The 21904-nt window shown below is 41.6% G+C and overlaps 1 protein-coding gene across 4 annotated transcripts in view; it reads right to left on the bottom strand.

Moving 5' to 3' along the window:
• GRB10 (growth factor receptor bound protein 10) overlaps window positions 1–21904 on the bottom strand; it is a 207138-nt gene that overhangs the window by 73625 nt on the left and 111609 nt on the right. For all 4 annotated transcript variants that reach the window (XM_006136362.2, XM_075921668.1, XM_006136363.4 and 1 more), the window contains 2 exons: window positions 6939–7155; window positions 6017–6158 (listed from right to left, as the gene is read on the bottom strand). In XM_006136362.2, the coding sequence (XP_006136424.2) occupies window positions 6017–6158; window positions 6939–7155 (359 nt within the window). The remainder of the gene's footprint in view (window positions 1–6016; window positions 6159–6938; window positions 7156–21904) is intronic.

Raw genomic sequence — 21904 nt, 5'->3', positions numbered from 1 at the left:
TTTGTTGTGAAACGGAACATCTAGAAATATTCATTAAATATTTCCAGAATTTTGTGATTGGCTCTCTGAAGGACTTTCTGAAACTGCCAATATAGGAAAGATAAAGGGCTAAATTTTCTGTTCTGAATATATTGGAATATCTTTGCCCCTCCTCAGTTTTAGTACTGGGACCTGACACAAAAGTTAGCACTCCAAGGAGACAGCATACAACCCCGCTGCTGTTGGGCAGATTCTACAGCTAATAACACTGGGGAGGGATTATGAGGGAAGAGTTTAAAAAGACTAGGACTTTTCAGCTTGGAAAAGATGATTAAGGGAGGATATAAACAGATCTGTAATATAGTGTGGACAAAGCGAATAAGGTAGTGTTATTTACACCTTCCTATAAACACAAGGACCTAACGTCACCCAAATAAATTAATAGGCAGAAGGTTTAAAATAAATAAAAGCAAGTATTTTATATAACACATAGCCAACTTGTAGAACTTACTGCCATGGCACGTTGTAAAGATCAAAAATATACTGGGATGTAAAACAAACGTAAGTTAATAGCAGATAGAGCCAAGCAAAGGACCAAGGTGATCAGCCATGCAACCTCACAGCTCCTTAAGTCTCCGTCTTCCAGAAGCTGGCACCAAATGATAGGGAATGGATCATCTGATAATTGCCTTGTTCTGTTCTTTCCTTCAGAAGCATCTGACTCCAGCCATTATCAGAAGACAGGATACTGGGCTAGAGGGACAGTTTGTCTGATCCAGTATGACTGTTATTATGAGTGACTTCCTATAAACAAACAGTTGTACACCAAACCTAGCAAATCAATTAAACATTGGGAAGCCATAATTTCTTTACAATTTCTGCTTTCTCTACATAAAAAGGGACACGACTGAAGGGGAGACAATGTTTTAAATCTACTTTGACCATTCAGTCCCACAGGGAAGGTTTGATTTCCCCAATATTTTCCATATAACCACTGCAACTACCTGAAAAAAAGAAATAAAAATCTCAAGTGACCCAGAAGTAAATAAACTAATGATGTATGTACATTGATTTATCTTCCTCAAGAATTTCATGTCTGGTACCTTTTTTTTGGGGGGGGGGGGGGGGGAACAACACACAATTGCAAGGCTGCATCAAAGGATCGAAACAAAGTACCAGAAAAGCCAAGAGATGTTAGGTGCAACCACTAACACAGGCCCATTCTCTGAGAGTGGGCCCTGGGGACCTCGGAGGTTAATGTGGTCTGGCAAGAGCACAAGCAGCTGTCTACATGACGCCAATTGCAGGATTGGGGCCAAAGGCAGAGGTTGAAACAAAAGCAGATTTAAACTCTGGTCAATGCTTGATATTTTGCCTATTTATTTATTTAACATATTTTTACCCTGCTGCTCTATTTAAAATATTCAAGGCAGCTTACGGAGGGGGCATAAAACTTACTAAGACACTGAGAGGAGGGGCATCACACACTCAAACTCAAGCACCAATAAAAGCACGGATAAAAAGCGTGGCTTTTGCCTGGCACTGAAACAATACCGAGGGAGGGAGTTCCACAGCCTGGGAGCAAAAGCTGAGAAGGCCCTGCTCCCCGTAGGTATCAGCCGTATATACATAAGTGGAGGAACATTGAGCACAGCCTCCCCAGCTGATCTTAATCCCTGGGCAGGTTCATACAGGAGGAGACGGTCCTTTAAGTACCTCTGTCCCAACACGTCATATCACTGCCGGTGTGCTCACATGCAGCTTTTGCTTCTACAGTAATAACTTTCTAGGGGCAAAATTAGCCACACTGATAGTAGAAACCTTTGTAAGATACATTATTAAACTAATAACTAAAACATCTATTTACAGATGTTCTTTTGAAGGACAACTAAAGCTGGACTAAGGGTTGCATTAATTTGTAGTCGTTTAACAGATTAATTTTCTAGAAAAGAGTAAATAACTCTGGTACATCAAACTGCTACTTGGAAGGTTGTCTTGTCCGTATAGAGTGGGATGTGAGAAGTTTGCCCTATTTTCACAGATGAAAGCTTCACTGAATCACACAAGATGCTTTCGACTAATATCCTGTGGCATTGCAGTGATCTACGTGTAATTATTGCATGCATCTTCCAAAATATTTGTACACAATGAGAAATTATAGCTTGAGTTACCAATAAGTTTTTGGTTTATTCCAGCAACATAAAGATGGACTTCCATTAGTGGTAATCTAGTGGTCTGATGTTTTTAGTCATTTTTTAGACAAAAGTTTGGTTTATCTTCTGGTTATAGTTTTCCTTACATAAACATATGTATCCTGTTAAATGATGTTTTAAAAAGCTCCACCTCTCCTTTTTCTTATCCTGCAAATGTTATCTCCCTCAGAGGGAAAAAAAAAAATCAAAGATTTTTGGTATCCCATTACTGATCTCTTCAAAAGAAATGAGAGATCTTAAAATATTTACAGACTTAAATTCTAAGTCTTACAGACTTAGTTTCTCTCTGGTATTGATCACACCATAAAAAAGGCGGCAGGGGGAGAGCAATGCTTTTAGAGAAAAAGAAGTATATGGAGAAAAAAAATCAATAATACTAGAGTAGTATTGTTTAGGTGATTCTTCAAGTTTGTCAACATTCCCAAAATAGTATGGCTCTTGACTCAATAGTTTCCTTGTGCTTTGGGTGCCATAATTTTGAGATCATGTTTAAGAGATTCAGCAGCTATTCTGGAAAGTAACCATAAAGATTCCTAATGCCTTCCAGTGCCAGACATGTTAGGTGTTTTGTTTACCATATAACAATTTTGTGATGTAACATCAATGTGTAACTATTTTTTCCTGCAGCACTTCCTGAGTCAATTCTGAGTCCTACTCAGCTTCTGTTAAGTGTGCAGAGTCAGTTTTCAACACCCCCAGAATATTCCTTATTTGGGTTATTCTCTAACTAAAAGGTTTACTACAGCAGTCCCTATGCCATTCAGTGTCTCATGTTGAACTTTCCCCAATCAGTCTGCTTCTGTCTATAGTACTGCAATCCAGCATTATATCACTATTGCAAACCAGTGTTCTATATAAACTACGCACAGTGGTGGCCACCCAACAGATTCAGGTGTTGTCCAGCTGATTAGCAGAACAATCATAGCTGCCCACAGATGGCAGCATGTGTTTCTACTGGTGGTGCACATCCACTGGTGCACAAAACAAAATTTATTCCACACAGAGATGGGGGGAAAAAAATTAAGAGAACATTGCTGCAAAAGCACATTTGTCTAATGACCTTCCTAGACACACTGAATCAAGTGTTTGGTCAAGTGTTTGACCACACTATTACTACTCCTGTCTGACTTTGCCTTAAAAAAAACAAAAATAAAAGATACCCAGTACATTAGATCCACTGTTAGCATTCCAGATTGCCCGCATGAGGTCTCAGTGCCATGCCACCACTGTGAAAGTAACATGATGTGGGAAGGCTTTCATCATTTATTTGTTGTATAGATTCACATTAGAGACTGATCTTCTGCCATTAGATGACATTTTCTCTATTAATTCAGGCTACCTCCATGCTTTCCTTCAAAATCAATGCACAAGTAGTCTAAAGAACAGTTTGCATAGCAAGAGACTATATATAAGATGTCTCCATTGTTGAATTCTAGCGAATTTAAACTTTTTACATCCCAGACAGATTAATTCTGAAGCTGCACTTTTCAGGAAACCATCTAATGAGTGCTTCATTTATTTATATACACATATTACTTTTGCAAACAAGCCCATCATTATACAGTATAGCCTTATATTTTCCAGATGAAAATGGATATAGTTATTCATCAGTCAAGATCCTTCTCAAGAGAATTGACAATACGTATTGCAAGAGTGAAACTGAAATAGGAACAGCCTCAAGTTTCTTAACACTTCAGTTGTAAGGCAGTGAAAAATATCAGAAGTGAGAAGTGTGTGGAACATTTCATAACATAAAAAACAAATGATTAAAAGAAGGCTGTTCCATAAGCCATATTATTTCGATTTATTTTGACCACCTGAAAATTCCACAACAAAGCCCCACTCTGGACCTGGGCACAGAATGTACAAGAAGTCCCCTAGCACAGTGTGTAAGTGATGTTCTGAAGCACATCCTGATTCAGTCAGTGCCAACCAGACAGGAAAAAAGTACAGAAACTGACGGTACACTTCAGAGCTGTCAAGCACATAATTTACATCTATATTATGTCCCAGTTACAGTAAAACGTGTGAGTGTGAGTGTGAGAGAAAACATTTTCATATAGAAATAAGTTTTTAAAGTGGGTGCTTCTTTAAAAGGCATCTGAATCTGAAACACTGAATATTTTTAAACAATAAAAGCAGATTTCAGGGAGGCTGCCGAGCAAGGCTAACACTAGACTTGCTGGGACCCAGGGAAGAAAGCTGAAGCATGAGGCTGAAATCTGGGACTCCAAGCTCTGCCACCTGGGGCTAAAGTCTAAGCCAAAGCCACTTAGCTTCATAGGGCCCAGGCAACTGCCATACTTCCTACTTGCTAATAATACTGGCCCTGGCTTTTACAAGCAGGGAAACAGTTGTGGCATAGTTGGGTTGTGTAGTTTTTAATGGCATGTTGGGCAAATGTGGGAGCTCAGAAAGAAAAAAGGTTGATAACCCCTGGTTTAGACAGTGGCTATCACTCAGAGTAATGGAAGGCAAGGGAGTTCTGTGCCTCCCAATACTGGGACCCTGTAGTCAATTTGTATGACCATTCTCTCCACACCTTTCTATGGTCACAGGCTGAGAACTGAAAAAGGAAATCATCTGAAAAAGGAAGGTCTTGGCGATGCATGACTGGTTTTACATTACAAGAGAAAAAGACTTAAAGATATCACCATAGCATTTGATCCACAATAAGCAATTGGATGGCTTCAATACCTATTCCGGGAAGACTTCATCTCAAATGTTACTTTTATTGTCTCATCACAGCCAAAGACTCTGAAGGCTTGGGGTGCATCTACACTGCACCGTTATTTCGAGGTAAGTATGGTTATTTTGAAATAATGCAAGCGCCTACACAGCCAATTCAGGGAGAGTACTTGAAAACCCTGCTGGGCTGCTGGCCAGGAGTCATCCCGGTAAGTCTCCCAGCCAGAGCCTGCCTCTGACATCCCAGTCCCTCCCCCCCCCCCCAACCCTCTGTGTCCCTGCTCTTGCCCCTTTACCCCTCAAAGCCAAGCCCTCTGCCCCCCTCTTGCACCCATACCCCCTCCCAGACCCTGCCCCCCAGACCACTGCCCAAAGCCATTAATATAATGGATGAGTACAGCCCTTGTCCTCTTTCCAAAATCTTGGAGTGATCCCCCATCAAAATTATTGCCTACCCCTGCTTTAGTGGGTAGAGAGAAAAGGAAGAAAAAACATTTCCATGACACCTTCTTCCAGCAGGAGCGCCCCAATATGACAGTCACTGAAAAACTCTCAGCGTAAAGACCCACGCAAGCCATTTTTCCATCAGTTAATTCTGCGCCCAAGTTCCATCCTCCTGCTCTCAGTTATAAGATCTAAGATTACTTTGCTTTTTGTGCAATTTTATGAAGTACATTAAAACCAGTAAAGATTGCACATATCTTTAAAAGCAAATAGGCAGCTATTTATAAACTTTTTGAATTTTTAATCAGCAACAGGCTGCTAAGCATTATTGTGGCACTTAGAGTATGCAGTATAATATACCCAATTACTGCTCTTATCCAGCAAATTATCCAGACTTCTGAATTAAATGAAACATTGCATACCATAATGAAATTCAGAAGAGGATATTAAACATTATTGCTTCATTCACTCCAAACTTTTCATTAACTGCAAGAGAGCTTCTGATATCTTGATACTTAAAAACCTCTTACAGCTTTGAAGTCTGGTTGTAACTAGTATTCTCTTGCCACTGTTACTCTGCACAAGGACAAGATATATAAATATTTCTAGATATCTTGAGGTTTCCCTTCTACCTTTAAAGTGAAATAATCAAAATAATTTGAGATAGAAAAGTACATCTGCTTAATACTCACATGCTTACTAGCAGGTTGACTCTGAGGTAAAGATCCAGGAGCCAGTACTGGAGAGCTTGTAGGACTGCAAAGCTCTGGAAATGGATTTGGTATGGCTGGCAAAGAGGATGTTCTAAACTGCTGTTCTTCTTCTTGGAGACGTCTACAAACACATAAAAAATGACTATTGAAAGCAGAAATTAACTCTCCTGACTAACCCATTCAGCATATTGATATCATACACTGTTTAGGAAAGGGGAAACAAAGAATTCTTGTACTGCTACACAATAAAAGGTATTTTTTCCCATAAGAAGATGCACATAATTACGTGACTGAATGCATAAATCAGCTAATGTATGTGGAAAGTTAGTCATGCATTCAAGCTTGTTTTGCTGCATCTAATGTAATTATTTGTGTGCATTACTAAGGTAAATTCTGCACACAAATTAAATGCACATTTTATCGAGAAAAATCAGACCTATATCATAGATACCAAGGGCTAAATTGTAGACTGTTAGTTTATTTTCTAAATGTCAGAACTATATACAAGTATGCTTGTTCAAATGCCCCAGCCACAAGACCTCCTGCTGCCTGACTCCCAGCCACTGGGACTCTCTGGTTTGAGAACATTTGTGGTCCTCTCAGATGTTGTGCATAAAAGCACATCTGGCTGAAGAATGTTAACTAAACCCAAACACAGAAGGTCGTTTGAAAAAGCTCATACTAAAGACATGATCTCCAAGTAACACAGAGAATATACCAGATTGTATGTTCTGTCTTAGCTTGTCATCCACCTTCCTCTTAAAAACCAGAAGAAAAATTAAATGCATCCCCACACAGTACCAATAAGGAGGGGCCAGAGATCAGCCGTGAGATGATCTGGGTTCCATCAGTCAGCCCTAGATAAACATAGGAGTCCCTCAGTCTTGTCCTCTTTTCATACCTGACTGCCATAATGCGCACTGGCTGAGACCGCTGCACCTTCTGCCTTGGAGACATGGGCTGCAGAGAACTTGTTCCTGAGGTTGGCAGTTGGCTGCGATTAAGCTGGCCATTTTGAAGGAGGGGAGTGGTTTCAGACTGCATACCGCATGCCGAGTACAAACTTTCAAATGAGGAATTCATATCATTTACCAAAGCTTCTAGGTCCACATCATCATCTGAAAAAAACAATGATGGTATAACAAATTTGAAGGCTAGAAGTAATAAAGATATTTAGAACGATAAAGACAATTTACAGAGCTTTACTAATAGGAGACCAGATCTTTTCATATTAACGTCCCTCTTCACAGTCTAGCTTTTCGTTATAGAAACATTTTGCAGAGTCAGAGATCACAATGAAAAAAAAAAACCACACTAACAACTGTGAGGGACTTTTGTTTCTCCCCCTCCCTTTACTGACAACAATCAGTAAATTCCTCCTTTTACACTATAGATGTGTTTCTGAAAATGTTTGTGCTAAGCAAAAACGTGCTACGCAGAGTCAATTTTCCCATCAAAAATAATGGAAAAGGTGGGGATTGCATTTCAGGTGGTGGTGGCAAATTTAATTTTTTGTTGATGTTGGGTCCTCAGTGTCAACATTATATATCTAGCAATGCAAGATATCTAGCAACACAAGTCGCCGCGGTTTTTTAAAACACAAAGATAAACACGTGAGTGAGCGGAGGAGCACTGTGACCACGTGAATTCATCCGCTCGTGCGTATTACCACTGTTTTCACCAACTTATACTGCCGTGCGAAGTAGTCCACTACTTGATTATTTTCATGTTATTTCGGGGACAGACATGTTATTTGAAAAACATTCCCTTTAAAAAAAAATCATGCTTTTGTGAAAACGTGTTAAATGAGTAATTATTATACTACAGTAGGTTTTTTGCGGAGTTTATCAAACTCCGTCATGTTTCCCACAGTGCACAATTAGCCGCTTTGGCCAGTGCTTCGAACTCCGCTGCTCTGCACCCATGTAAACAGATGCACCCCACTGTAAAAACATGGCCTTTTTCTGTAGCCACACTGGAAGGCCTAAGGCCTTCCTCTGCAGTCAGACTAAAAAAGAGCAGCCGCCATTAGCTGTAAAGCAGGGAGCCACATACTCACATTCCATCTGAATTGCATTAAAATAGTGTAATACCAGGATGTTAAGACCACCCTGTCCTAAGGGCACCCATTGTCACCCATGAAAGAAACAGATCTCAAGATGGGTAAGGAAAACTTGGTTTAATAGCATTTTGTCTAGCAAGAAACTCCTTATCAATAGTTGGAGTTGTGGAATCCTCATTCAATGATTACTAACACGGCTACTCCTCTGAATCATTCTATGATCATGGTCCTTAGTTACCTATTGTTTGTCTATATGCTTGCTGTCTAGTTTTTAATTGTTTCTGTCTGCTGTATAATTAATTTTGTTAAATGTAAATCAAGGGAGGTGATGGGATATGATTGGATAGGTAATTCTGTTAGGATTGGTTAGTAAAATTTCAGTAAAATAATTGGGTAACACACAGCTCAGCAAGACTCAAGTTTCACTATGTAAACTGGGTCCCAAAAGGAAGTTCTTTCGAATACAGCTACAAGATCAGAGCTGCTAGACATCAACCTTGTGCCAATGACAAGAAACTAGAGTTCTCCAGATGGACCTGATCCAGCCTGGCCATCAAGATACATGTTCATCTGTCTTATTGAAAGTGGTGAGCATTGTATGCTTAGTGCTTGTTCTGTTTTTTATTATTCTTAAGAGATTATGTAGGCTATTACTGTGTAAGGCTCTTTCACTGGTAAAGGCCCAACAACCCTACAGAGTATAAGGTTATGCCTGAGCCCCAGAATCAGGTGAGGGTGGGGGCCTATACTGAAAAGGTTACACCTGAGATCAAGGAATGGATAATGGTGGATGCTGCTAGAGTTTTATGTGGGTAAAACTGTCCCACTTGCACACCCCAGGAACTTTAAAATCTATTTCCTGGTGTCTGGCTGGCTCATTGTGTAGTGGTCCTCATGGCATCTTCTCAGAGAAACAGGGGAACTATTTCTCAAGACTCTCTCCTTCTTGAAGCACTCCAAAGCTTTTGGATCATATTCATGTGTGGGGTGAACAACTGGTGCAATCACAGCTCCAAGTGACTCATAGGAACTGGGATACATAAGGTCAGACTTCTCGAGGCCTTTGCGTAGAGGGGTATGAGCGAGAGACCCTACAATGCAGAGCCAAGATAAGGACGCATTGGCAGGCATACTAGAAGTTGAGAAAGCAAACAGCTGGTCTGGTGCTGTTTTTATAAAGAACTGGACGCTATCCTGGGTGGACATCCACAGCCACACCCAAGGATACTGTGGAAAATTCCCATAGCACAAAGTCAGAAACAGGAGCTCACCCAGAGGCAGACATTATTGATGAAGAGGTGGAAGAGGACATGGAGGTGGGGCTCAATGTGATGACCACCTGTGCCCCAGGCAATGAGCAATTGTTCTCAAGTCCCAAGGTTTATGAGGGTTCTCAGCAGCTATACATGGTGAATGAAGCAAGGGAAGAGACGCAGGGTAAGTTGCTGTGCAGACAGGGGGAGGAGTGCAGGCAGCATCCACGCAGGGCAGTAAGTTGCTCTAGTGCAGCCGGGAAAGAAAGGGCAGCTTCACGGCAGCAGTGAAGCCTCCTCCTCAGGAGCAGGGCCAGCATCCCTTGCCAGCCCCACTCCCGGGAGGCTTTGCTGCAGGCTTTGCAGTATAAAGCTTATTTAAGAGTTACACTGTAAAGCTCGCAGCATGTGTAACCGCAAGGATTTTTAGCAGTTGTATAATTACATTTGTAGATGCCTTTTTCCATTCCTACTCCCCGTCACAGCAGCTGGATGTTAACACCATTGTGAGGTTTTCCGATAACCCTTACCACCAAGCATCCTGATTGAAAGGGATCACTAAAAACAAACATGGTGCAGGTTTCAATGAGTTTATTTTGTAAGACACAATCCACACCAATTGCCCCTGTGGCAGCCTATACTATCCCTTGGTTTCATGGGAATGCCTTGCTCAGGATGAGCAGTGGGGTGAGGCAGGGAAGCAACCTCAACACAGAGAAATGTCAGTGCCCCTCAACATCAAAGAGGTTCCTCAGAGTCTCCTGAAATTGATGGCTAACCTATGGGCTCCTCTCATAGCATGAGTGTCCCCAGCTGTTCAAACTGCATCCAAGTACCATATCTCATTGTTCCACCCACGGGCAAATACCTCACCCTTACTCTCTCACAAATGATGTAAGCAACAGCATGCGGACACCACCTTGGGGATAGGATTCTCCAAAAGGCCCAGCCTGCCATAGAAACACTCCCATAGAGTCTCTCCCCCTTTCAATCTGACAAAGGTACGTTCAACAACCACGTGGCATCGGCTTAATCTGTTGTTGAACTACTGTGTAAGGCTTCCTGAGCCAGGGCTGTAAGGGGTTAGTCAGGTCACTTAGGATCACTTCGGGCATTTCCACATCCTCCACTGTAATTTTCTGATCTAGAAAAAGTCCCACCTACAGCTTTCTGTACGGGCCACTGTTCCTAAAGATGCAGGCATCACGTACCTTTCCATACCACCCCACATTTATGTCTGTGAAATCCACAGTGATCCACAAGGACCTGAAGCACCATGGAGAAGCACCCCTTCCGACTGGTGTACTCTGTGGTAAGGTGAGGTGGAGCTATAATGAGAATTGTGTGCCATCGACTGCTCTGCCACAGTTTGGAAAGCCCATTTCTACAAAGCTAGCCACTATGTGATCCATATTTCCCAGAGTCACAGTCCTATATGACAAAATGTGATTTAGTGCCTTGCACACGTGCGTAAGTGCTGCCTCAACAGTAGACTTCCCCACTTAAATTGATTTGTTACTGAACAGTAGCAATTGGGAGTCACCCACTTCCACAAAGCGCTGGCACCACACTTCTCTACCAAGGGATCAGCTCGTTTGGGCATCCTTGTGCCACTCTGTTCAAGTGCCAGCTCAGCGCACAGTCCCAGAAAGGTTGCTTTCCATATCTGAAAGTTCATAGCCATTGGTCTTCATCCCACACCCCTCATGACAATGTGATCTACTCAAGGCCAGTTTCCCTACCCTAAAACCAATGCTTGACTATGCACAGTTGCTCTGTGACAGCCCAATGCAATGCCACTTTGCTGTTGTCCCTGTCATTTATATTGTCATCTGCATGTGAGCCGTCTTGCTCTGGTATTAAGTGCATAAGCAGTTCCGCAATGCATGTCCTAAGCACACTGAACACAACACGGGAAAAAAGTCTGGGATTCATGATTTCTCACAGCAGATGCTGGAGTTTGCAGCAAGGACTGTCATTCAAGTGGTGCAAAAGTAAGCCGGAAGCCCCAGGAGAGCCAAGAAAAAAGAGTGATAGAGATGTAGCCGTGTTAGTCTGGTGTAGCTGAAACAAAATACAGGACTATGTAGCACTTTAAAGACTAACAAGATGGTTTATTAGATGATGAGCTTTCGTGGGCCAGACCCACTTCCTCAGATCAAATAATGGAAGAAAATAGTCACAACCATATATACCAAAGGATACAATTTAAAGAAAATAGTCACAACCATATATACCAAAGGATACAATTTAAAAAAAAAAAATTTTAAATTGTATCCTTTGGTATATATGGTTGTGACTATTTTCTTCCATTATTTGATCTGAGGAAGTGGGTCTGGCCCACGAAAGCTCATCATCTAATAAGACATCTTGTTAGTCTTTAAAGTAAGAAGAAAGAGGTGGCTGATGGGGCATTTTTTATGTTCCCAAATGCCTAACAGTATTTTGCGGGTTCCCACAGCATTTAGTAACTGAAGGTGATGCCAGGCACTGTGGGATGCACACCAACATTGCTTTGCTTTTTGTCAAAGGGGTACATACCCTCTGTTGACATATCATGGCCGCACTGTTAGCAATGTAGAGATGTTTTGTCTTTCTTTTTGGTAACTTACGAATGTCGATAGTACTTTCCTTGCCAAACCTCTCCAGTGTAGATATAACTTAAGAGTACTATGCAACCTACAGTAAATATGCAATATTTGCTCATTCATTCTTTGTTGACTGGTTTAAGTATGGGCACTTTGCAAGACAATAAACCCTGAGAGTCTTTTACACTTCATAGCTTCTAAATTCCCGTTCTAGAACACTTATCATAATAGACATTCCCTAGCAACATGTTACCTAGCACTAGGCAGTTAAATCATATTCCCTACCCAGACAGCTTCTGATCTCTCTCCAAACCCTCATTTTTTAAACAAACATCTGTAAGTTCCCATCAAGCCACTGTCAGTGAGCATTCTGCCTTTGATACTACTTCACTAATCAATTTTAATGCAGTAGTGGAGACAGATGCTGTTGCAGTCATCAGGTCAGCACATCATGAGGACTTGAACAGAAATTCAGCAATGCTGTTTCAGATGAACCACAGATCTAATTAAACTGTAGCAATGTTCAGGGCTTTATATCATCTGATGAACTAGTTTTGGATGCTGCCACCCACACCTCATGATGTGCCAAAAACAAACAAAAAACCCACAAAGAAATATCCTGGGGCACATTAAATACTGGTTAACATTTTCATAAACAAAAGCAGAGACTTAGCGCAGTGGTTGGCAACTTGCGGCTTGACAGCTGCATGCAGCCCATCAGGGTTCTACACAGGCCCTATCAGAATGGGGGCCAGGAGGACCATTTGACCCAGACCTCAGAAGACAAAGGGGCCTCAAATTTTGACATTTTTCTACCAAGTCATTTCCATTCTATACTTTGTATTTATAACAGTGACAACAAAAGATCACACACACACACACACACACGGCTCAAACAAACTATGTAATCTACTCGCCCATGGCGAGTAGATTACAACCCAGAAGAGCTGGGTTAGGACAGTCTTCGCACATGTGCAAATCACTGGACAGTGCGGCTGGCGAGTGGGGCTCGCCATGGATCAGCGAGCCCTGTGTGTATACACACACACACACACACACACACACACACCCCTGCAAAAAAATGTATTTAAACCATTATAGGGCCTCGAGCCTTTTTCGGTCACATCCAAGTTTTTATCTGCGTGACTGGAGATTGGAGTAGCTTCTGTGATTAGTGATTCTACATTATGAAACTCTGTTTACAGTCTCTGCGTAGTTTAGAGGTTTTGAAAGCCATAATTCATTCTGTTTCTGTAAAATGATTTTGCTTGGTCTGAGTTTAACCTACAAAATAGATGTTTATCTCTGCATAGGAGATTTTCATATTCCTTGTTTTTTGTGTGTGTCTTCATACACAATAACCATAGCAGGTTCAGCTGTAAGCTGCCTCTTCATCCAGTTTTAGTATCAACTTTAAAGGATTTTTTGTGAAAATAAACTTTTAATTCTAGTTGTTGAACAAACTTTATATCTAATCTGGCAAATCACCCTGTGTCCAGATTTATAACAACACACCACTTAGAGGAATTTTATTACTGAAACATGTTAGTAGACGAAATTTCAAGACTTTGAAATAAGGCTATAAGGGTCATAATAAATAACATCCCCAAACCATTATTATATAATATTAATTGCAAAGTATATACAATTACAATTTTGTATAACCAATAGCCTTTAGTGAATTACTTATTGTGTGTAACTGTGTTTTAAAAGAACCCCTTTATAAAAATGAAGTGAAGATTTGAAAGTGGTGCAAGTAAGAGATGGCGAAAGCAACAGAGTGAAGCAGCAGTTAAGAGTTTAAAGCCAATAACATCATTTCTCATAAAAAAAGACACCTCTTCACCGCATGTCAACGACGAGATGGTCAGCATGAATAGATGGCATTAAACTAGTTGCACAGCATTTGGACTCTGTGAGAAAGGCTTTAAGTGAGCTTGAATCTCTCACTCTCACAGCACAGGCTTGCACTGAACTTAAGTCAATTCAGAAGTATACATCCAAATTTGAATGCATTTTAACATTGTCCATGTGGATTAAGCTGCTAAAAATAACCCACAAAATGCACGTTAGATGTCGAGGAGGATAATACCGAACGACTTCTTAAAGATATTCCAAAAATTTGTAATCAATGGGATGCACTCCTTTCTGGGTCCAAATCAGTAGCACAGGGTATTGACATTTCATCTGAGTATTACATCTATCGCCTAATATCTCAATCTGATGCAGAAAGGCACCATTGAGTTGTTGGGTTTTTTTGTTATTATTATTATTGACTCCATTAAATCTGGTCTTACATGTTGACTCGAGTCACTGACAAATTTGTACCCTTTTTGGATTCCTTTGGGAGTTCAGATAACTAAGTGAGGAAGGTCTATATTCAGTGGCTCAAAACTTCAAGAAATGTACAACAATGAAATTTCAAGTTCTCTCTGTGACAAGGTGATCTTCCTGAAACACATACATTCCACCACCAACTTTAAATTGGACTTCAAGCCAAAGTAACTTCTCCAATAAATATTCCATCTCCATCTGTTAACTGCCCATCTGGCTCCTAATACACTTTAAATGCAGAGCCTCAGCAGAGTTAGATCCCAGACCGGCACAAGCCAGGACTGAGCTGGGCTGCTGGCCAGCCTGCTAAAAAATGTATTGGCAATGGGAGGATGGAAAATGCATGTAGTTTATAGCTTTTGCTTATCGGTTAATCAACTATACTATTAGATCCCTAATCTATACTGGAGTAAACCGCTCCTCTACTTTTTTTGCCAGTTTACATATCCTTACATATGAAGCTAAACACTTTAGTTCTATCTAAACTGATCTACACTTTCCAAGTACATCTCAAGTTTCTGATTTGCTTCTTACCCGTCAAACACATTTCTCAAATACGGGCCCACTCCAGCTTGTCTGTCTCATCAAGGTAACAAGGAGTAGAGGCAGGGTTACAAGGCTGCTGAACTTAATCTCTGAACTCTACACAGGGGCCCAGGCAATGGGGGTATCCCCTGCATAAGGGGTAGAACCAGATGGATGTCAGAGGCTTCAAGAAGAAGATACCAAGACTGAGATGCTAGCTATGCGTTAGGTGAATTAAGATGCATAACTACCGCTTAGCAAGTATAAAGCAGAACAGAGAGACAGGTGTGTGTTTAGTGGAAACTGCTGGGCTCAGAGTCCCAGAGGACTCTAATTTTATTAACAATCTCAACAAAAGTATTAGTTTGTATCAAGATCATTTAGCTTTCAGATTAGGAAAACAAGATTAAGAGTTACCCGTAGCTGAACAACAGGGCGCTCCTGATTAAGCAAATGACTTCACATGCGCAATATGAAATTTAATGTGTATACAATAGTGCACTTTGTTAAAAATACTATCAGTCCAGGTAACTTAAAGCTATGTTGAACTCAGTGTCAGAAGGATCCAAGCAGAAGTATCAGCTCAACATTTAAATTAACTGTCCAGTGTGAAAAAAGCTGAAGAGGCTACCAAGCTGTATGAGGAGCTGTTTGTTTGAGAGCAGCAGTGCCATCATATTGGTTACATCTATTCTGAAATTAGAGTGCGACCGCAGGCCATGTACACATAGCTTGGATACCAGAGCAATGAAGCTGCAACAGCAGAGGTTTGTGTGTGGAATAGCTGCCTGAATAATTATAATTATTTTTTATAAATAATTAAATTATAATTATAATTATAATTATCGTGGGATGAGGCTTACCGGAGCGGTCGACAAATGCCTTTGATGTCGACCACGGAGCGTCCAGACTAGCGTGCTGAGCCGACAAACAGCTGATTGGCTCAGCGCGGCAGCCATTTTAATTTAAATGAAGCGGTGATTATTTAAATCGCCGCTTCATTTGGGTATGTCTAGTAAACTAATCTACATGGCTCTGGCGACAGACCCATGTAGTCTAGACATACCTTAAGAGCCTTCCAACAGGAAGGAACCTGCGTATCATACGTGCAGGATAGCGAAGGCTTATCAGTTAATCTAGTCGACTACTCACATTCCCCCCCCACACTGCTCGCTGACTGTATCAAAGGCAGCAAGGATGGGGGGAGCAGGAGCTGGGGGAAGCTAACTTAAAACCTGGTTCCCCCCAGCACTGGGTCCGTTGTGCTGCCTGCTTCTCCCCTCCCAGTGCAGGGGAGGTGGGAGGGTAGGGGAGGCTGCCACAAAGCAGACCCTGCCAGCAGCAAGCCTGGCCCACCACAGGCAGAGGCTGGTCCAGCAGCAGCTTCTGTCCATGGCCAGCACTGCTGAGGACAGAGGCTGTTATGTGGCAACAGCCCCTGTCTGCAGAGAGTCCCAACCTGCCATGTACAGGGGGTGCTGCCGGAGCAGTCTCTCTCCATGGCCACCATGGACAGAGGCTGCTCCAGGGCAGCTTTCCCCACCCCTCCCATTCTCCTAGCAGTGTCTGTCCGCGGGGAGCTTGGACCTCCCTGCAGACAGGAACTGCTGCCACCCCATGCTACTGCCTCTGTATTAATAGAGGCAGCAGTGCAGAATAGCAGGGGACTCCCTGGGAGTGGGGCCACATTGCACTGGCTGCCGGCCCCGGAGACTACTGAATAGTCTACTAACTGCTAAGAATTCACACAGTTAGTCAATTATTCAATTAACCAATAGCTAACATCGTTAGTGCAGGTACAGGAATACTGTGTATAGTGGGGGTGCTAAGAGCCACTGAATCAAACTGTAAACCCTGCATAGGAGTTAAACTACTTTAAACTATGGGGTACAGCAGCACCCCCAAACTCCTAGTTCTAACACCTAAGCATATGTGGTTCTTCCCTCCTCTCCCTCACTCCCAAGTTGGGGAATAATATATGCAACCACAGAATTTGTTCAACTTGATACCCAATACAGTAATAGCTGTAGTACTGAGAAATGAAGTGAGAAGACTCATCTTATGAAGGGAGGACAAGAAACTTTGTATAAGCAGATATTAACCTCACAGCATTGACCATGGAGGGTTTATAGAAAAATAACAGGCAAAGTAGACCAGGAAAGCAGGAAATTGTGATTGAAAGTCAGCACAGAAAAAACAAACAAATGGCAACTGTCATGTCGATACTGCAGTACAGGTTGGAATAATGAAGTATAAATAACACCTACAAAGGAAAGCTATTGACTACAAAAAAAAAAAAACCTGTCTCAGGGGAATAGTGAGAGTTTCATGACTGCAAGAAAGAAAGAAAGAAAGAAAGAAAGAAAGAAAGAAAGAAAGAAAGAAAGAAAGAAAGAAAGAAAGAAAGAAAGAAAGAAAGAAAGAAAGAAAGAAAGAAACAAAGAAACAAAGAAACAAAGAAACAAAGAGGCGAGAGCAAGAAATAACTTTGTTATTGAAGATTCAAAAAAGACAAATGAGACTGTTCTTGACATGCATCCAAAATAAGTTGGAAAGGATACTATATATAATGATACGTACCAGGAGTGCAAGAAACTAGACATACAAGAGGATGCACTACAGACATAGTGAAGAATTTATAGAACGAAAAGTTTAAAATTGAACCAAGCTGTGAAGCTGGTGTGAGATAGAAAATGGTGGAAGGACTTAATCTGGCTCCATTGTCACATCTCTAAGAAAACGTGTTATGAGAAGCCGTATGTTTATATTAGCGAAGAACACCTTGTGCTTGCAATAGAAAGCATTGCCATTTGAAGCAGTTCTTACATACTGTAGGAATTTGCTCCACAGAGTTTTCCATTTCCTGGTAAGGGATGTAATAGTGTAGTTGATTAACCGATAAGCAAAAGCTTATAGGTTAATGCTATAGATTACACGCATTTCCCTCCCCCCACTCTTGCCAGTAAATTTGTTAGCAGGCTGGCCAGCAGCCCGGCTCAGTTCTGGCTAGCCCTGGATCCACGACCCTCCCTCTTAGACAGGGAGGCAGCAGCACAGGGCGACAGGCAGCCAGTCCACAAGGGGATCTGGTTTTTAAATTGGCTCCCCTTGTGGGCCAGCTCCCGCCTGGCACCGTGCACTGCTGCCTCTGATACCCCGGCTGTCGCCACCACCTGCCCAGGGACTATAGAATAGTCGACTAATTGATAAAAAGTTATGAGGTAATTCGACTGTTCAATTAACCTATATTTAACATCCCTAGTCCTGGTCATTAAGCACTTTGAAGATAAGAACTGATAGCCTGAACTTCACGGAATAGCCAACGGAGAGTCAATATGCTGGGGTTAGGTCTACACTATAGACCCTATGCTGGCATAAATGGTAGATTCACCAACAGAAGGTATTTTCTCTGCCCCAGTGATGTAGGAGTACCACATCTCAAAACAAACTATGTGGACAGGAGCGTTCTTCTGTCAGCACAGCTGCTGGCAAAACTCCCTGTACAGATGCACAGCTATGTAGCCAAGAGTTGTACTCGACTAGTGTAAGTTTTAAGTATAGATTAGGGATGTTAAATTTAGTTTAATCAGATAATCGACTAGTCGATAAGCTGGGGAGCCACAACAGGGTTAGCTCCCGGCCTGAGAGCTAACCCCACTGCAGCTCTGCCTTTTAAAAGTATTAAGAGTCTGTCGGCTCTTAAAACATTTAAAAGACTGAAGTGAAGTGGGGAGATCCAGCATGAGCCAGGAATCAGCTGTCCAGGCTCGTAATGGGTCCCCCCTGCTGCGCTTCTGATTTTTAGGCTCTTAATACATTTAAAAATCAGAGCGCAGCATCTGGGACTGGGCACGAGCCAGGAGGCTCTTGGCTCTTGCCCAGTCCCCACTACTCCCGTGCCTCCCGCTGAAACGATGCTGTGGGGGACTGGTTTTTAAACAAGCTCCCCCCAACACCGGCTCCTGCTCCCTGAGCGACTAGTCAAGGGACTAATCAACTGTCCAATAAGCTTTTGTTTATCGGATAGTCAGCTAGTCACTTACATCCCTGGTACAGACCAGACCTTAACGGAGAGCAGGGTTGATTTGTTCGTGATAACGCATGCTGCATTTTCTGATAACTCAAATAGCTTAAGCGATGATTGTTTGAGGCTCAGATAGGTGACTGCATTGCCACAAGCCAGCTAGGAGATACTGAACACACGTATTTTGGAGGTTTGGTTATCATCTGCCAAGACAAAACCACAAACTCCTAGCCAGCCAGATAGTAGAACACATTATTTGTAACAAGAGCTTAGCTTAATCAAGACATCCAGAAGCATTCTGGACAGCTTGGACTATTTGTGGATGAGCATTTCAAAACGGAATTTGCAGCCCCAGTGCAATCCCAAAATGTTCCCCTCCCCCCAATCAATCAAAAACATTCATCTTGCTCTAGATCAGCTTCAACAAGCTTAGGTTAAGTGACAATTAGCTTCTCTTCATCCATGAACTGACTGTGACCAAGCATTGGGATAGCTCAAACTATGTTGGAGTGTTGCCCCTCCACCCCTGTACCTGGTATTATTCTGAGCCCGTAAAACTGGACAACTGGCAGCATGTACTGAGCACCTTTAACGATTCCCTAGAACAGCCACCTCAAAAGAGGGACAGATTGCAACACTGCTATGCTGTAGTTTGTGAAGGATAGCAAGAAAGCTGTGTGTCACGTGTAAATCTGCATCCCTCATGTTTCTCTGGTCCACTTCATGTCTCCATGGAAGTGTTGAAAGTGACTAGAGAGAGGACTCTGCTCCTCTGCGATCTCCAATCACTACCTTCGGGCCCATCCTTTCAGGGAGGACTCAAGCCATGTTAACCAGATTCCCTTGTAGACTACCCTCAGACCAGACAACCATATTTTGTGGCTGACAATGGCAAATTCTGCAGCACATTCCAGTAGTATGAAGATGGATACCTAGGTTTGTCTTTAGCTGAATCCAAGTTTTATTGGGGCTAGGATACCTGATTTTTCAAGATTTCTGCTCTGGCGCATGGGATGCATGTGCACCCACATTTCAAATCCATATAAGGAACATCATTCAAAGAAGAATCATCCTTTAACTTTAAATATGTTGAAACACGAAATTCTAAGACTGCAGAGACTTAACACATTCCATAAAGATTTTTTGCAATTGTGAACTACTCTTGATTCTCAGTCCTTACCCCATGTTGCTTAGGGCACATCAATATCAACATTTTTGGTAAAAAAACCTAAGAGCGTGCTTTTAGCTACAAGACAAAATGCAAGCATTCGCTCGGGCTGGGGGCAAGATAGACAACAGATCATCATTGTATGTTATCTAACTCAGCAGCTGTTCACCATAGACTTCTTTTTCCACCAAAATACAACAGCTTCATCTGAGCACCACCTAGTGTTTCTGAACATGTAACAATGAAGGAGGCTATTAAATCAGACCTGGAATACCGTAGTCTATATCTAAAGTTTGGAAAGGGGGTTTTCTATAGTTGTTGAAGTAATGGTGTAAAAAGTCGTAGTCCCCTATGCAGGTCTGGATACACATGGAACAGGAGTCCTATTGTCCACTTTAACAACAAGTTTCTCCTGCTTTTTCAGTTATGTCAGTCCTGCAGAGACGCCTTTGCTTGAGGTAGGTGAAGTAATTCCCTCTCATGACGCAAAAGAATCTTTTACCAAGTTCCAATCAGTTCCACTTATGCAAACCCACTGAAGACAATCTCCATCAGTGGGCATGCTACCCTTCAGAATTTTTATTACTCTCAATGGTGCTTGGGGAAAGAGCCCAGACTGTAGTGTAGAATCTAGGGAGAGTTTTATTTGTTTCCCCAACTGGCAGCTGTGAGCTAAAACATCTTTATACATGTGGACTCAGTACATTTGAGATAGAAATAACAGTCCCATAATGACTTCCAAGTTAAAAAAAAATTAAAACAATCTGTGCTGTAAAATGGCTACTTTTTACAGTGAATTAAGGCACAGCAATTTTATTCTTGTTTCCCTACATATACATTTCATTCTGCAGCCTTCCTCAGTTTGTTTCACACAAACTCTGTTTTGACCTGTCTTAAGGTAAGCATAGAAGATTAAGGACCATATACTGATCCTCAGTTATGCCTCACAACTTCTATATTGCACGAATAGAAGACCGTATCAAACAGTTACTCCCATATGCTGCAATAAAATAAGGCCAGTTATGAACATGACTGCTGTCCACACAAGTAGATATCTTTCTTATAAGCACTAACCATTAACTGATAGTAAGTTTCAGTACAGCATGACAAATCCTGCTCAATATGCAAAGAGAACAAGAACTCATACAATGTCTAGCACAGGAGGAGAATTTTTAAAGGAATCTGTCATGTACATCAGCTAGTTCAAATGGGGATTGAGGCATCTGGTGAAAAAACAAGGTGGTGATGCATGCCCTGAAGAGCCCTGTACCTGTTATGCAATGAAAGTTCCATGCAACTGTATGGGGAATTGACATGAAAAGAATGTAGAGGTAATTTACCAGGGTTTTGAAGAGTGTGTTATGTTTGAAAACTCCTAACCTAACTGGGGCTGATGTGCTCCACAGCTCCATGCTTGTTCATGTGAAAATGATAAAATACCATATGGATTTCCTATGACCAGTAGTAAGAAAGACAGATCAGATACCACAAGTTCGTCTCTGGTGAGGAGCATCAGACTCACTTTAGGAAAACTGTGATCTTTTAGCACAAAAGTTCTGAGTGCACTGGGATTCAACATATAAAGAAGTCTAATTGGAATCTGTAACACCTGCTGTAGTCTTTGGAGAGCTCTGAATTTCTTTAAGCCCAGTAGGAGGCTGGAAAGTCTTTAGCACAAATTTACGTGCATTCAACTTTATGTGCTGAAAAGAATTCAGTACATAAACACCTACGTACTTAAAACTTTACAGCTGGACTGCAGTAATTTTCTTAATATATACCTTATTTCTTTAAATATAATACATAGACAGGCTAAATTAAACAAATTTATTGCTGCTAGGTAATAATTTAAAAGGCTACAAACACAGAATGTTACAGTTGTTAAAACCAAAAGTGTTAAAGAGTACAAAAAG

Source organism: Pelodiscus sinensis, chromosome 2 (genome assembly GCF_049634645.1).
Source record: "Pelodiscus sinensis isolate JC-2024 chromosome 2, ASM4963464v1, whole genome shotgun sequence".
In the NCBI taxonomy this organism is placed as follows: domain Eukaryota; kingdom Metazoa; phylum Chordata; order Testudines; family Trionychidae; genus Pelodiscus; species Pelodiscus sinensis.
Note: the sequence above shows the minus strand (reverse complement) of the source record. Positions and strands in the feature narration are given on the sequence as shown.